General features: G+C 45.5%; 1 protein-coding gene across 1 annotated transcript in view; it reads right to left on the reverse strand.

The window, feature by feature from the left end:
* The window catches only part of CLRN1 (clarin 1), a 45227-nt gene extending 31320 nt beyond the window's left edge, over positions 1 to 13907 (reverse strand). Inside the window, exon 1 of the mRNA XM_073673063.1 lies at positions 13246 to 13907. Coding sequence (XP_073529164.1) covers positions 13246 to 13498 — 253 coding nt within the window. The 5' untranslated portion in view covers positions 13499 to 13907. The remainder of the gene's footprint in view (positions 1 to 13245) is intronic.
* Positions 13908 to 15460: the final 1553 nt, after the last annotated feature.

A 15460-nucleotide genomic window follows, 5' to 3' on the forward strand; every position in this document is an offset into this window, starting at 1 on the left:
ACGATCAGACCCGCTAAAGTCCTCGGCTAGTCTGAACGAAGACCTATAGATGTGAGGGAGGGATCCCTACAAGAACTAGGGACTGGGATAAGTTTGGACACCTCCTAGCAGAAATAGTAGCAGTCAAAGACAAACACACAACAAAAAGCATAGAGGTCAGAAGACCTAGCAAAACTAACAGAGAACGGCAACAGAGCACCAAGCTAGCTCAAGAGTAGTAAATACAATGAAGTCCAGCAAGACCAGGAGGGCGGAGCCGGATTAAATAGGCAAAAATGGTCATGTGACCAGCAAACTAAAAAAAAACTAACAGGAGAGTTCTAACAGGTATGACTTACACCCCATCAGGACACAAAGTACTTGACTGTGCATTAGAGAGTTAAAGGGAACATATAGGGACTTTCATGGTGCCTGAACCATAGGGGATATGAAACAGGGACAGCATCCTTAGTTACAAAAGTTATGTTTTACTCTGTGATGTTTTAGAAAAAAAACATAGCTTACAAATGAGCTTGGAACTGGCTAAAGGATTATCTGGGCCAGACCATGTTAGCTTCTCCCCATCCAGTTCAACTTGATTGAAGGGTGTTTCAATCCAGAAAAATAGAAAATAGATAGGGATCCAGGGGCAGACATAACCGGTGGTGGAAAGGGGCCTGCAACCACCAGTAACTACTTCAGCTGGATTTGTGTCCGAGGACCCACATTCAGCTGAAATGTATTGCGGAGCAGGAAACCCACCAGCTCCATGCACTGCAATACACGCCACCAGCCAATCAGAGGCCGGTAGCTGACGTCAGTGTGCCCGTGACTGGGGGTGTATGGCAGTGACATCATGAGCCATAATGGGGACAATTAAGTCAGCTGCAGGCTCTCACGCCAGCTGTAGAAGAGGACCCCGCGCGGCGTGGGAGCGTGGGGAAAGGTGAGTAGTATAGTTGGTTTCTAATGTATTACAAAAGAGGGCACATTATAGCAGGATGTGGAGCATATATACAAGGATGGGGCACATTATACTGGGATGGGGTACATATATACCAGGATGGGGGACATATGTACAGTACAAGGATGGGGGACATATATACCAGGATGGGGGACATGTATGCCAGAATGGGGGACATACAGTGATGCTCACCATTATTAGCACCCCTACAAATTTGTACGCCCAGCAATTTTTGGCCCAAAACACCACTACTTCATTTTATAACTGGACCCCTGTAGACGCAGTAGAAATGAAGACGTTTTAGGGCCTTTTTCTTCACATGGGTTTAGTGAAGAAGCCATAACTTCAGCAATATTGGAGTGTTGATGTTTTATACAACACTCCAGTGTTCCGCATGGCTATGACCTGTAAATGCTTTGAGGCCATCCAAAAAATTTTGCATTACAACGATAATGCACGGTGTCCTCCCCGAGTTGACCCCAACTTTGACCGACTTTTCAAAGTTTGGCCATTCATTGATAACTTCAGCAAGGTGTTTGTTCCCCAAAGGAACATCTGCGTGGATGAGTCCCTAATACATTTCAAGGAGAGGCTCAAAATTCGACAATACCAGCCCAGTAAGAGAGCCAAGTACGGAATTAAACTCTTCGAGAGTATTTCAGGGTAGACCCACAGGTTTAGAGTTTATGAAGGGAAGGAAACCTGGATTCAACCCCCTGAATGTCTCCCTGTCCTGGGGGTGAGTGGTAAAATTGTGTGGGATTTGGCGCACCCTCTGCTGGATCAAGGTTATCACCTCTACGTAGATAACTTTTATACCAGCATCTCTGTCCTCAAATCCCTCTTTGCCAGAGCTACCGCAGCATGCAGCACTGTCACACACAGTGTAGATAAGACAAAGTGCAACACGAAGGGATGAGGGGAAGGGATCTCAGACACTAGGGAAAGGGGAAGTGAAGACCCCTAGGCTGATCTAATATCACCCTGTCTCCCCTACCGTCCCTATATTGGTTCCTCACCAATCGCCGAACAGGAAACCTAAGCCCTGTATATTCCTAGAGCTAGGCTAAGTGGTAGGATGAGCACTGGTCAGTCCCCAATATAAACTAAAGACAACAAGGGAGACAAAGACAGGAGGAAGAAACTTAGCTTGAGCAGACTTCAGAGAGATTACATTAAACATCCTCCGAAGCACCAGAGAGGAAGTAAGCCGACTGCAATAGCTCCAAGCCTTCACAAGGGAACATGTGAATATCACCAGCACCTCCCTGCAGCAACTGAAAGTATTTAAACACCCAGGCCAGGGTGTCAATCAGAGCAGGAGAGAGGTAGCCGCTGGGTCCTAAAGTAAGACAGATTTAAGAAGGCATCTGTAATGCCAAACGAAGTGACCTTCTGCAACCAGCTGCAGAACGACTGTCTGTTACATCTGACAAGTACTGTCCACAAAAAATAGAGAGGCCTTCTTAAGATACTAATTGGGCAGCTGCTCAGAAAGGATGAGAGCAGAGCTCAATGAAGTGACAACATGCTTATGCTCAAGTAAAAGGAGAGATGTCCTTTTCTTGACCACCATACATGGTGATAGCAGCACCCCCACCGCTGTATGAGGTTTCTCTACACAGGTCACCAAACCAGACTGTGTCCTGGGGTACTACATGAACATGGGTGGAGTTGACCTCTAGCTGTGCAGTGCCATGAGAAAAGCTAAGGTGTGGTACAGGAAGCTGGCCGTGCACATCGTACAAATTGCAATATATAACTCATTCATGCAATCACGATGTGCAGGCCAGACCGGTACGTACCATCAGTTCCAGGAGGTAGTGATCAAGGCCTTAATCTTTGGATGTCAGGAAGGAGTGAGCCCCAGTACTTCCAGAACTGAAGATGCCCCTATTGTACCAGGGCAACATTTTCCTGGTGAGGTCCCTCAAACATCAAGGAAAGGAAGGTCGCAAAAAAGGTGCCAAGTGTGTTACAGAAGGAGGATAAGAAAGGACAGCACTTAGCAAGGCGACACCTTGTCCGACAAACCTGGCCTGTGTATAAAAGAATGCTTCAAACTGTACCACACATCCATTGACTACTAAATTTATTTCTGACTTAAACAACTTTAATATGCCAACCTGATGCACTTACACAACTTACATATGCCAACCTGATGCACTTACACAACTCACGTATGCCAACCTAATGTACTCTACACAACTTACGTATGCCAACCTGATGCACTCTGCACAACTCACTTATGCCAACCTGATGCACTCAGCACAACTCACGTATGCCAACCTGATGCACTCTACACAACTCACTTATGCCAACCTGATGCACTCTACACAACTTACATATGCCAACCTAATGCACTCTACACAACTCACGTATGCCATTCACATACCAGGAAAACACTAATTCATTTCCAATAGAGGGTGTCAGAACTTCGAATATTTTTGATTACATTTTGGCCATTTTTGCCCTTTTTCAAAATGGTGTCTTTTGTCTCATGTGCCCCTTGTCTTCCTGCTTTATAACTCCACCCCAGCCTCTAGTCAGTGCTAGAGTATTCTGCCTGTGACCTGTTCCTGGTGGTTTCCTAGTTTCCTGCTCTCCCCTGCAAACCTGTGTGGATCTCCTGTTACCTGCTCTCAGAGATTCTGCTGCATTCACTTGTTACCAGCATTCCTCCTTCTCCTGGCTGCTCCTGCTGCTTCCTCTGAGCCTCAGTCCTCACCTGCAATTTGCTAACAAGTAAACTGGTTTCTGCTCTGACTCACCTTCATTGGATAGTGCAGCACAGACCCGTGCTCTGCAACTATCAGTGACTTCCTACCCGGCCTCCCTGGATTATCTAATATATATTGTATGGACTTCCTTGCATCTATATATATATTTGTGTATGGACTTGATAAAGACTTACTTGTTTTCTAGCATCCTCTAGTGTGAACTGTGCTTTACAGATTGCTTTGCTGATTGCATTTTCCCCTGAGTGTTTATAGACTTTGAGTTTTCGTCTGCACTTGTTTGAAACACCGTGTGTTTATAATATAAACTTTGACACCTATAAACTGTGTTCTGTAGTATCTTTGTTCCACACAAAGAGACTCCTGTGGTATCCATTATAATTATTACAGAGGGTCACTTGTGGGGGGTTTCCACTGTTTAGGCATGTCAGGGGCTCTCCAAATGTGACATGATGCCCTCAGACCATTCCATCAAAGTCTGCGTTTCAAAGCGTCACTCCTTCCTTTCCGAGCCCAGCCGTGCGCTCAAACAGTAGTTTTCCCTCACATATGGGATATCAGTGTACTCAGGAGAAGTTATACAGCAAATTTTGTGATCCATTTTCACCTGTTATCTTGTTTAGATAAAAAATTTGGGACTAAAAGAACATTTTTGTGGGAAAAAATGTGATTTTTTTTTAATTTTTTTTCATTTTCACGGCTCTACTTTATAAACTTCTTGAAGCACCTGGGGGTTCAAGGTGCTCACCACGAATCTAAATAAATTCCTTCAGGGGTTTAGTTTCCAAAATGGGGTTACTTGTGGGGGGGTTTCCACTGTTTAGGCACATCAGGGGCTCTCCAAACGCGACATTTCGTCGGGTCTTGATTCCAGTCATTTTTGCGTTCAAAAAGGCAAACAGTGCTCCTTCCCTTCCGAGCCCTGCTGTGCTCTAAACAGTAGTTTTCCCCCACATATGGGGTATCAGCGTACTCAGGAGAAATTGTACATCAAATTTTTCGGTTCATTTTCTCCTGTTACCCTTGTAAAAATAAAAAAGATTGGGGGTTAAAAGAAAATTTTTGTGGAAAAAATAGATTTTTTATTTTCACAGCACTACGTCTGTGAAGTACATGGGGGTTCAAGGTGGTCATCACACATCTAGATAAATTCAGATTTTTTCACACATAAACGCAAGTCATGTTGAACAAATTTTACCACTATTATGAAGTGCAATATGTCACGAAAAACAGTCTCAGAATCAGTGCGATCCGTTGAAGCATTCTCAAGTTATTACCACATAAAGCGACACTGGTCAGAAGTTTAAATTTGGCTGGTCAAGAAGGTGAAAACAGGCTTTGGGGGTAAAGGCGTTATGTAATTGTTTTTTTGCCTGATGATTTTTATACTACATCGAGAATGCATTCAAGCAGGAAAATCTCCAGACATACTCCGACATGCCCATAGACTGTATAGCCAAATGTATGGCAGAAAATTGATCTATTGATATATGAAGTCCTGTTCTGACGCTGATTTGTGCAGCATGGGTGGCATTTATGCCAAATTTTTCAGACTTTAGGAAGCACCTTACTTTAATACGAATCCCAATACCACAAATTTTCATACTCTAAGTTGAAAAAGAGAGTTAATGTTTTTCAGTACAGTTTTACGCAAAAAAAAAAAGTTGTTTAATGGGAGACAATGCCAGGCAAAACTGTATAAATATACTGTCATATTTGATATTTGTATTCGATGTTTACTTATTTTATTAGATCATTCTTGTCGAATGTAATCGATGAGAACAATATGAATCTAGACTTAGAATTTTTTGTTTCATGAAAAATTGTATATTTATCTAAGGTCGGGTTGAGAAGAGCGTATGAAAAATCGTCCGATTTTCATCCAGATTACTTGGACGATTTTCATCTGTATTGTCTACCATATTCCATCTGTGTGCCATTTGTCCATTTTTACATATATGTGCCATTTATCTATTTTTTACATCTTTGTGCCATTTGTATTAATCTTAACAGTTTAAGATGTACATAATCAGATACAGTTTCCTATGTTAATAATGGCAATGTATCCGTAAAAATCGGACGCAATATAGATGATCCATATGAGAAACCATTTTTTTTTGCACACCCATAAACTTCAATAGACAAGTCTCATCTGAATATGGAAGACAATAGTGCATGCTGCAATTTTTTCCCATGGATATTTGATCATCTGAACAGCCTTATTGAATTACATTGGTTAGTATACTGTCAGTGTGGTACCAACTTTCACACAGACAGCACACATCTATGTAGTATGCTCATTTGAATGAGGTCTAAGAACGTTTTTCTAATAATTGATATGGCGCATGCATAAGTCATCTTGTTATTGTAAAATGTAACAACTGCTTAAGGGGTTGTCACTACATGACCACCCCTGCTAAATCAAGATACAATTAAAATAAAAACAGTGTATACTCAACTCCTCGTGCCATTTCAGCCATGTTGGCGCCTTTGTTTCCGGAGGGTGACATGACATTCTTGGGTCACGTGCCCACTGTAGCCAAAGAGTGGTCGCCGGTTGGCTGTAGCCTTTACTATTTAGTCACAGTGGACTTCCACCCCAATGAGATATTGATGAGCCTAACAGCATCCACTCATTGGCTACATCTGGCATGTGACCCAACAATATCATGTTACCCTCCGTGAATAGCGGCACCGCAGGAATGGCACCCCCTGCGGGAGGGAAGTATAGAGTGTTTTTATTTTAGTTAGGGTCCTGAATTAAGCACTGGGTGCAAAGTAGTAACAACCCCTTTAGCATTTGCAACAAAAACACCTCATGTTGTTAAAATATTTTTAAAGCTGCACTCACATGGTGCGGACAAGATGCAGGTATCTTGTGATCAAGAAAATTATCAAAATTGCATATATTTATATAGTGTCAGTAATTGAATGTTTGTTTTCAGCACATGGATTTGCAAAACGCCCATTCAATAACAATCTTTAAAAATACGTGCGGTTTTCTAGATACAGTTTTTGATGCATAGTTTTAACTGCAAAATAATTGTAGGCTGATTCAGATGAGCGTTTCAAAATTGGCCGCTTTTTATCTGTGTGCCATCAATATGTCATCCATATGTCTGCTTTTTGCTTTCCTATTGCATCCATATACAGTTTCCTACGTGAATAATGTCCAAGTATCTGTAAAAATCGATTGCCTTACAGATGATCCACGTAGGTTACGATTTTGGTGCGCCCCATAGACTTAAATAGGTAAGTTTGATACGACATGCAGAAGAGACTAGTGCATGCTGAAATTTTTTTACACTCGGTACATGTGAAAGAACTGTCATCTGAACAGTCCTATTGAATAACATTAGTCCATTTACTTTCCGTTTTTAACAAGGACAGCTCACGTATGTATAATACGCTCATCTGAACGAGCCGTAAGCTGTCTGTGACTCGCCCCCTGGGCCGTGGGGCACGCGGATCCGGGCGATAGGGAGATGCTGGGAGTAGTAGTGGCGGCCCGGTCCCACGGCTCAGGGTGGTCAGACCAATGGTAGTCTGCTACGTGCTTCAGATAATGTCCAACTACGCCACCCGTGGATTGCGGTTATTAGGAACCGCCGCTGCAAGTCAGTCCGCTGGGGCTGATGATGGGTGCAGCGGAGGTGATGTGACTCCCCACGGGAAGAGTGCAGCCCCAGGGCGGTGTAGTGGATGGTGGGAGTGATGGTAGTGAGAGTCCCAGTACCGGTAGTGCCGGAGGAGCGAAAAAGCACACAGACAACGTACTGCAGTCCAGCGTCTTTACTCACGGTTAATATCCAAGTCACTTCAGCTGGCAATGACTGCCCGAGCCGTGCTGCGTCCACCAGGTGTGGGGCTCGGTCAACTCCCAGGCAGTTCAGGAGCATGGCACAGGACCCCCTTTTATCCTTTCTCTGGCCTGCCTCACCAGTGACCCACTTTTGTCCAGCTGCCGCGGACCTGTGCGGTTAAACGTGGGCCCCGTCCTCCGCTGTCCTATATGGTGCCTTCCTAGCAGGTTTGATGAGGTGTCGCACCAATATATGATCACGACGACCGGTCTTTGGCTGAGGGTTGTTTCTCCTCCACCAACTTGGGATCCAGTACCCTTAATCTGCCTGACCCCTGCACCCTGGATTCTCGTGGGTTCTTAGGGTCCCTTCCACCTTCTTGTTCCTGAGCCCTTCTGTTTCTCTGTCTCTCCTTCTTTGCAGTTCCTTTCTGCTTCTGTTCCTTTCTCTTGGAGCTGAGATGAGCTAGAATCTCAGCTCCCCTTCACCTCCTCCTCGGCCTCTTCTCTAGGCCCACTTCTCCTTCTCCTCTCAGGCTCCGGCCTCTTCCCTAGGCCTGCCTCTGGAGCAGCACTCAGCCTGAGCTGCTGCTCCCTGTCAGCTCTCCTCTCCTCACAGAACGAACTTAGATCTAAGATGGTGCCCACCTTTTATACCTCCCTCTAGCCATGAGCCCAGTTGACCAGCAACCAATGGGCTCCTACCTACGCTCAGAAACTGCCCCCTATCTGCCCCTACAGCACTGGGTGTTCCACCCCTCCCTCCCCACTCCAGCAGGGACATGGTCGGTCGTGCCTGCACTTCTGTCTAGTGGGAGCACCGTTGAGCTGTCCCTCGGAAATGGGGTGTGTGTGCTGCATGCAGCTAACTGAGCCCTGGTCCATTCTCCATCCTTACCTGGGAGTGGAATATCACACCTCTGGTCTGAGGTGCAATACCCCTGTAGCGGCCGAGCCTTCGGGGCGCTACATTCCCCCCTGGTAAAGCACAGCACGTCCTCGGGCTGGAAAAGAGCAAAAACAGTTAAATACAGGACATGCAAACTTTTTTAAAACTTTTCACATTTAGAAACAGACAATACGGTTCAGTTCCCTTTATGGGACATACTTTTCTTTTCACTAGACATTATAGAAAACTTTTTCAATACTTCCGGAACTCTTTTGTATAAAACATTATAGAAAACTTTCACATGACTATTTAGCAGCATATAAAATCTAAAACATTTTTAATTAAAGCACATCCTTGTATTCTTGGTTCACGGTCGCGGTGCAACTTGCGACCAGGTGTTCATTCTTCTTAAAGGTGCAACACTCTAGCGAACTTGTCTTGAGGTAGACGTTGCAGTTCTTTTATAAAACCAGTAGGGGGCGCTTTAAGAAGCGCAACTATATACAAGGGATTGGCCGTTCCCAGTCCTCGGCCGGTGGGGATAGGGGAATGGCTGCTCACAGTCCTCAGCCTGTTAGGGAAAGAGGGATGGTTGCTCACAGTCCTCAGCCTGGCTACTTAGGGGATAGGGGATAACGTTCACACAGTTCTATATCAGTCCCAACGGGGACCACACTTCACTCTGTAACAGTCCCACACAGTTCCTTTGCACCCTTACGGGTAACTATTTACAATTCCACTTTACCGTTCACGGGTAACGGTGTCTTTGCAACGCTCCTTCTTCCTCCTCATACGGATCTTCAGGCCCGTCCGGGCCCTCTTGGTACTCAGAGTCCAAGTGGTACTGCTCCTCCTCTTCTACCACTCTGTGAACCTGCAGGGCGTACCATCCCTTCACGCCTTGGTGTTGGGTGTAGGACACCACGTCTCCTGGATATAGATCCCGCCCTTGATGACCTTCTGGCAGGTGGCTCTCTACATCCCTCCTAGTCACGAACACGTTGCTGATGGTCTCAGGATCTTTAATGAAACCCCAGCCATGTTCCATGTGAAATTTCACGATAGTCCCGGTGACTCGGGGACCGCGGGCAGCTCGGGGATCTCGCCGGGTCTTCATCTTCTGCTCCGCACTCTGAACCTGCAGCTTCTCCTGTTTCATGCGCCGCTCCCGCTGCTCCCTCTCGAACATCTCCAGCTGTTGGCGGCAGTACTCCCATCGACGGGCGGCGTCCGGGGGCGCTAGGCCTTGCGACCGGGCCTGCGATTGTGGTCTGCTGATCATGCCCGGGGTCAGAGGGCACGGCGTGGGGCGGGGCTCACTGGCGGTGTCGATGCCCTGGGAACCGGTTGGTAGCGGTGGAGGCACGGTGTCGATGGCGGGTTCAGGTACGTTGGGCTCCGCAACAGGGTGCAGGGGTAGGTCGGCGGCCCCAGGGTTCGGGGTAGGGACATCTCCGTTACCTGCCTCTGCAGTCGCGGCCTCCTCCGCGGCGTCGTCCTCGGCCTCTGCTCTGCTTTCACTGCCCTCGGTGGCTGGTGTGCCGCTGGATGTCGACGGCGCCTCCTGCTGCAGGATCACGGCCCGCCGGGCCATTTCTTCTTTCCACCCGGCAATCACGTCCCGCTGCGCCCGTACCATCCTCCGGTCCAGCTCCTCCAGCGCAGCCCGCACATACTCGGGGTCTTCCTTGGGGAGGTGTGCTAGCAGCTCCGTGAAGCTGCATGGGGATTCGGCCTGCAGCAGGCCACGCGCCAGGGCGCTGGAGCTGGTTCCTGTCTCTACCTTTGGGTGCGGTCTGGTGTGACTGATCCAGACCACCCCCTGCCCCGCAGTTTTCTTCTCTTTCCGCCCCCATGAGGGGTGGTCCTGGGGCATTCTGCTGACAATCACTCTCAGGGGCAGCCCCCCCACATTGACGGACATCTCCACAGCCGCACTCATGGCTGTTGGGGGTGGGCTCCTTCTTTGGCGCCATTCTGGGACCTGGCCCACGATGGGAGGTGGCTTCCTGTTGTCTTTTGGCGCGCACATTATGGCGCTCGTTCTTCTGGGGCGGGCGCCATCTTTGGTACAATAAAACAGTCTCTTTTCAGGCGCGCAATACCCGCTTGTGGCGGGTGGGTAACGATCCTGCCGACTACGCCAAAGCTGACTCGCCCCCTGGGCCGTGGGGCACGCGGAACCGGGCAATAGGGAGACGCTGGGAGTAGTAGTGGCGGCCCGGTCCCGCGGCTCAGGGTGGTCAGACCAATGGTAGTCTGCTACTGTACTTTAGATAATGTCCGACTACGCCACCCGTGGATTGCGGTTATTAGGAACCGCCGCTGCATGCAGACCGCTGGGGCTGATGAGGTGTGCAGCTGGGGTAGTGTGACTCCCCACGGGAAGAGTGCGGCCCAAGGGGAGTGTAGTGAATGGTGGGAGTGATGGTAGTGAGAGTCCCAGTACCGGTAGTGCCGGAGGAGCGAAAAAGCACACAGACAACGTACTGCAGTCCAGCGTCTTTACTCACGGTTAATATCCAAGTCACTTCAGCTGGCAATGACTGCCCGAGCCGTGCTGCGTCCACCAGGTGTGGGGCTCGGTCAACTCCCAGGCAGTTCAGGAGCATGGCACAGGACCCCCTTTTATCCTTTCTCTGGCCTGCCTCACCAGTGACCCACTTTTGTCCAGCTGCCGCGGACCTGTGCGGTTAAACGTGGGCCCCGTCCTCCGCTGTCCTATATGGTGCCTTCCTAGCAGGTTTGATGAGGTGTCGCACCAATATATGATCACGACGACCGGTCTTTGGCTGAGGGTTGTTTCTCCTCCACCAACTTGGGATCCGGTACCCTTAATCTGCCTGACCCTGCACCCTGGATTCTCGTGGGTTCTTAGGGTCCCTTCCACCTTCTTGTTCCTGAGCCCTTCTGTTTCTCTGTCTCTCCTTCTTTGCAGTTCCTTTCTGCTCCTGTTCCTTTCTCTTGGAGCTGAGATGAGCTAGAATCTCAGCTCCCCTTCACCTCCTCCTCGGCCTCTTCTCTAGGCCCACTTCTCCTTCTCCTCTCAGGCTCTGGCCTCTTCCCTAGGCCTGCCTCTGGAGCAGCACTCAGCCTGAGCTGCTGCTCCCTGTCAGCTCTCCTCTCCTCACAGAACGAACTTAGATCTAAGATGGTGCCCACCTTTTATACCTCCCTCTAGCCATGAGCCCAGTTGACCAGCAACCAATGGGCTCCTACCTACGCTCAGAAACCGCCCCCTATCTGCCCCTACAGCACTGGGTGTTCCACCCCTCCCTCCCCACTCCAGCAGGGACATGGTCGGTCGTGCCTGCACTTCTGTCTAGTGGGAGCACCGTTGAGCTGTCCCTCGGAAATGGGGTGTGTGTGCTGCATGCAGCTAACTGAGCCCTGGTCCATTCTCCATCCTTACCTGGGAGTGGAATATCACACCTCTGGTCTGAGGTGCAATACCCCTGTAGCGGCCGAGCCCTCGGGGCGCTACATCTGCACCATGTGAACTCAGACTCATTATGTCCAAACAATTATTCTGGCTGTATTTTACTCTGGCTGGCATATGTGGAGGAAATATTCATTGCACCTGTCATACTTGTGAATTATTTAGGCTGGGTTCACACAGCGAATAACAAACTGACTACTTTTATAAAGATGCAGTTAATGAATATACAGTTTTTGGGAAATAAATAAACAAAAAAGATTCATACAATCACCATATCTTTAAGAAAGAACACATTTTTTTTTTAAAGACACAATTTTTCGACATGTGGCTTGACAGCATGTGAACCAGCCTTATGTAATAACCTTGTAATCTACCGTTACTCCTTATTGCCTTGCTCCAGGTGATATCCCTCAACGATTGGTGGGGACATTTATGACATTTTGGTGGACATGACTAAATCTTCTCCATAGTCACAATCATAAAAATAGACAAATAAAACATTATATTTATGAAAGCATCAGATGTGATAGAACAAGTCCTATTAATTGTCAGAAATTCTTCCGGTGGAAGCAAACATATTTTTTCTGTCCATACACAGTTGTGACAATGAATAATATAAGACGCGGCATTCCTGATTCCTAAAGTAATACAAACATTTTGGTTTTGTCCTGATGAAGAAGTCTGTGAACTTTGAAACGCGTTGGCTAATAAAACCGCTGTTCTTTCGTATTTCGTTTTTTAACATAAGGTGTCTTGGGCAGCGCAGTTATCCATCTTCCATGGTTTTTCTCTCCTTGTATGCACCCTGGATCTGCTGTTTTTCTGAGCTTTCTATGGTGTTGTGGTCCCACAACCCTCCCAGGTGAGCACATCCCTGAACCTATCGTTCTCATATCCTCTATCTGGGTAAGACCCTATTTTGCGCGATTGTCTTCCTGTTTTCTTCTATTAAATGACCCTTTGTCAATCACAACATTTTCACAAGTCTCTGAAAATTCACACGCTCACTTGCATCATTTTTTTTCCAATAAAGACTAACTGAAGTAGTATTTTCTAGAATAAAGCATATCATTTCAGGAGATGCCACAACTGTGCAGGTATCATCTACTACACATAAGTACAAGCCCAAACTCAGACACATATATAAATGTATATTTCCTCATAGGCTTTTTGTTTGCAATTTACACATCTAGGGGAAGTAATATATGTACCATAGATATGTATCATCCAGAGAAAAATCACCAAGTTCCCACTATTTCCCACAGCTGTGGTCCCTAAGATCTACATTTTGGGGCTGAATTATATCACTCAGTGTACTGCTCATTTTCTCATCCATATTAATAAATTGCATGTAGGACAGAATAATTAAAATATTCTTCAACATTTATAAATTAAAAAACAAATAAATAAATTTACAGCATTGATTGTACTTACATGAAAATGTAGTAGGTCTCCCTCCAAGTCCGCACTGCTTCACTCTTTCCCCGTAGAACAGGCCATACTGGATCTCCCCAATAAACTTGTGCAGCTCATCCCCTGTAGCGTTGACTAGCAGGGCTCCAGTTTTGCACAATACTGTTCCCTTTACCCATAGCTGAACGCCTAACGCAGCAGCGATTGCCAGGGCACAGCCAAAGCTCAGTGTACCAGCCAGACAAAAGAGAACTTTCTTCTGCAGTTTAGGCATGACTGCACCAAAAGTCTTCAGTTATCCTAAATACAAGGAGCACTTCAATGCATAGAGGGATTTAGCCAAGATACAAGTGAGCCATAGGTCATTAGTTGTAGAAAGCACTATATTCTCAGTAGGATCTATCCGTTGACATCAGGATACATGAGCAGGCATACAGAACAAAGTGCAATTCCTTACTTCTTCCCTTTGACTTGACTCAGGCAGCAGATGGAGCCTTTGTGTAACCTGATAGATGCTTCTTCTCTAAGTAGATGCATTCTGCCTGATTGGCGGAGATGAAATTCCAGAAACGGGCAACATTCCCATTCTAAAGTCTATTGGAAAATGGATAAATCATTCTGTAACCTCCCAGGAGGTCCGTAAATCTTCATGGAAATGATCCTGTACACACTCATGTCAGGTTTACAATATCTGCAGCCTCAAGCACGTCCACAGTGTAATGGTGTCTTCAAAACTGCCCAATATATCCTGGCTTAAATATCTTGTTTCACATGGACATCCATAACCTTTTCATTCCACAGACATGTCTTGTCGGTCTATTTACTTATAAAATGAAGGCTGCATTGAAGAAGCCTGTTTATATCACATATGAGGAAAGAGAATATCAGGTCATCATGCAAACTGAACTATGCGGTTAAATGGGTTCAGTAATAAATTGTAATAAACTGATGTAAACTGACACCAGATAATCAAAAAGGAGCATCAAGTGTTACAGCATCTAACCCATCCTTAAGGGGTATTTCCATCTCCAAGATCCTATCTCAATATGTAGTAGGTGTAATAATGATAATAATAGCAAATACCTCCAATTAGAAATGTAGTATAGTTCTTCTGATTTGCTATGTCGCTTAGCCTATGTGCAGGGCATTACAGTAGCTTAGATATATATAGTTACAACCCAGCCACTAACAACTAACTAACTTTCACTATATGAGTGGCTGTAACCAGAGATATCAAAGCTACTGTAATGCCCTGCACATGGGGTAAGGTACATAGCTAATTAGAAGAACTACCTTTCTAATTGGAGGTATTTGCTAATATTATTATTATTATTATTATTATTATTATTATTAAAATACTACATATTTGGATATGATCTTGGTGATGGGAATACCCCTTTAAGGCCGGGGTCACATGAGCATATGTTGTCTCATGTGAGAAAATTAGCTAGATTATTTGCTAATATTATTATTACACCTATTATATATTGGGATGGGATCTTAAAGATGGGAATACCCCTTTAACTTTACTGCATTTTTTAATATTGCTTGTTTACGGTATAGTATAGAAGGATTCAGATTGTGCAGATCTGTGTATAAAGCCCAATTAATCATAAATTGCCAACAATGTGAAAGACAGTATAAAAACCACAATATTTGAGCTAGGTTTAAAATGGTATACATGCAGCACATGAATGCATGTTTCACAATGGCCATAAGTCAGAAAAACCTACAAGAAGCAAAATGAAAATAAACCCTGCTGTAAATAATAAAAAGCAAGTGCATATAAATAAAATAGGGTTCTTAGTAACACTGTTTTGATCAAAAATGTACATTTTGCTTCTGTAGGTTAATGTGAAAAACAGTGTATATTGGGAAGTGATAAATGATGGATTGCATATTAGCATCTACTAAAAAATATTACAAACAAAATAAAGGGTTGATAACCAGAGAATCGGTAGAAAAATATGTAATAATAATAATTGAACATATATGTAGACAAGTACACATAAAACCAACTGAGACACACAATGGTAAAAGCTGGCAGGGCAAACAGGAGGAGACCAATTGGTACAATGCTTTTTCAAAATTATGCAATTTTGTAAATAATTGAGCAAAACTGAAACAATATGTTGCCATAAAATAGTAGAGGTTTAGAAACACATATGTGCTATAGGGGAAATATATACAGTGGTGGCCAAAAGTATTGGCACCCCTGCAATTCTGTCAGATAATA

This window comes from Phyllobates terribilis, unplaced genomic scaffold (genome assembly GCF_046119375.1).
Source record: "Phyllobates terribilis strain yellow unplaced genomic scaffold, ASM4611937v1 Scaffold_3__8_contigs__length_932513732, whole genome shotgun sequence".
Classification (NCBI taxonomy): Eukaryota; Metazoa; Chordata; class Amphibia; order Anura; family Dendrobatidae; genus Phyllobates; species Phyllobates terribilis.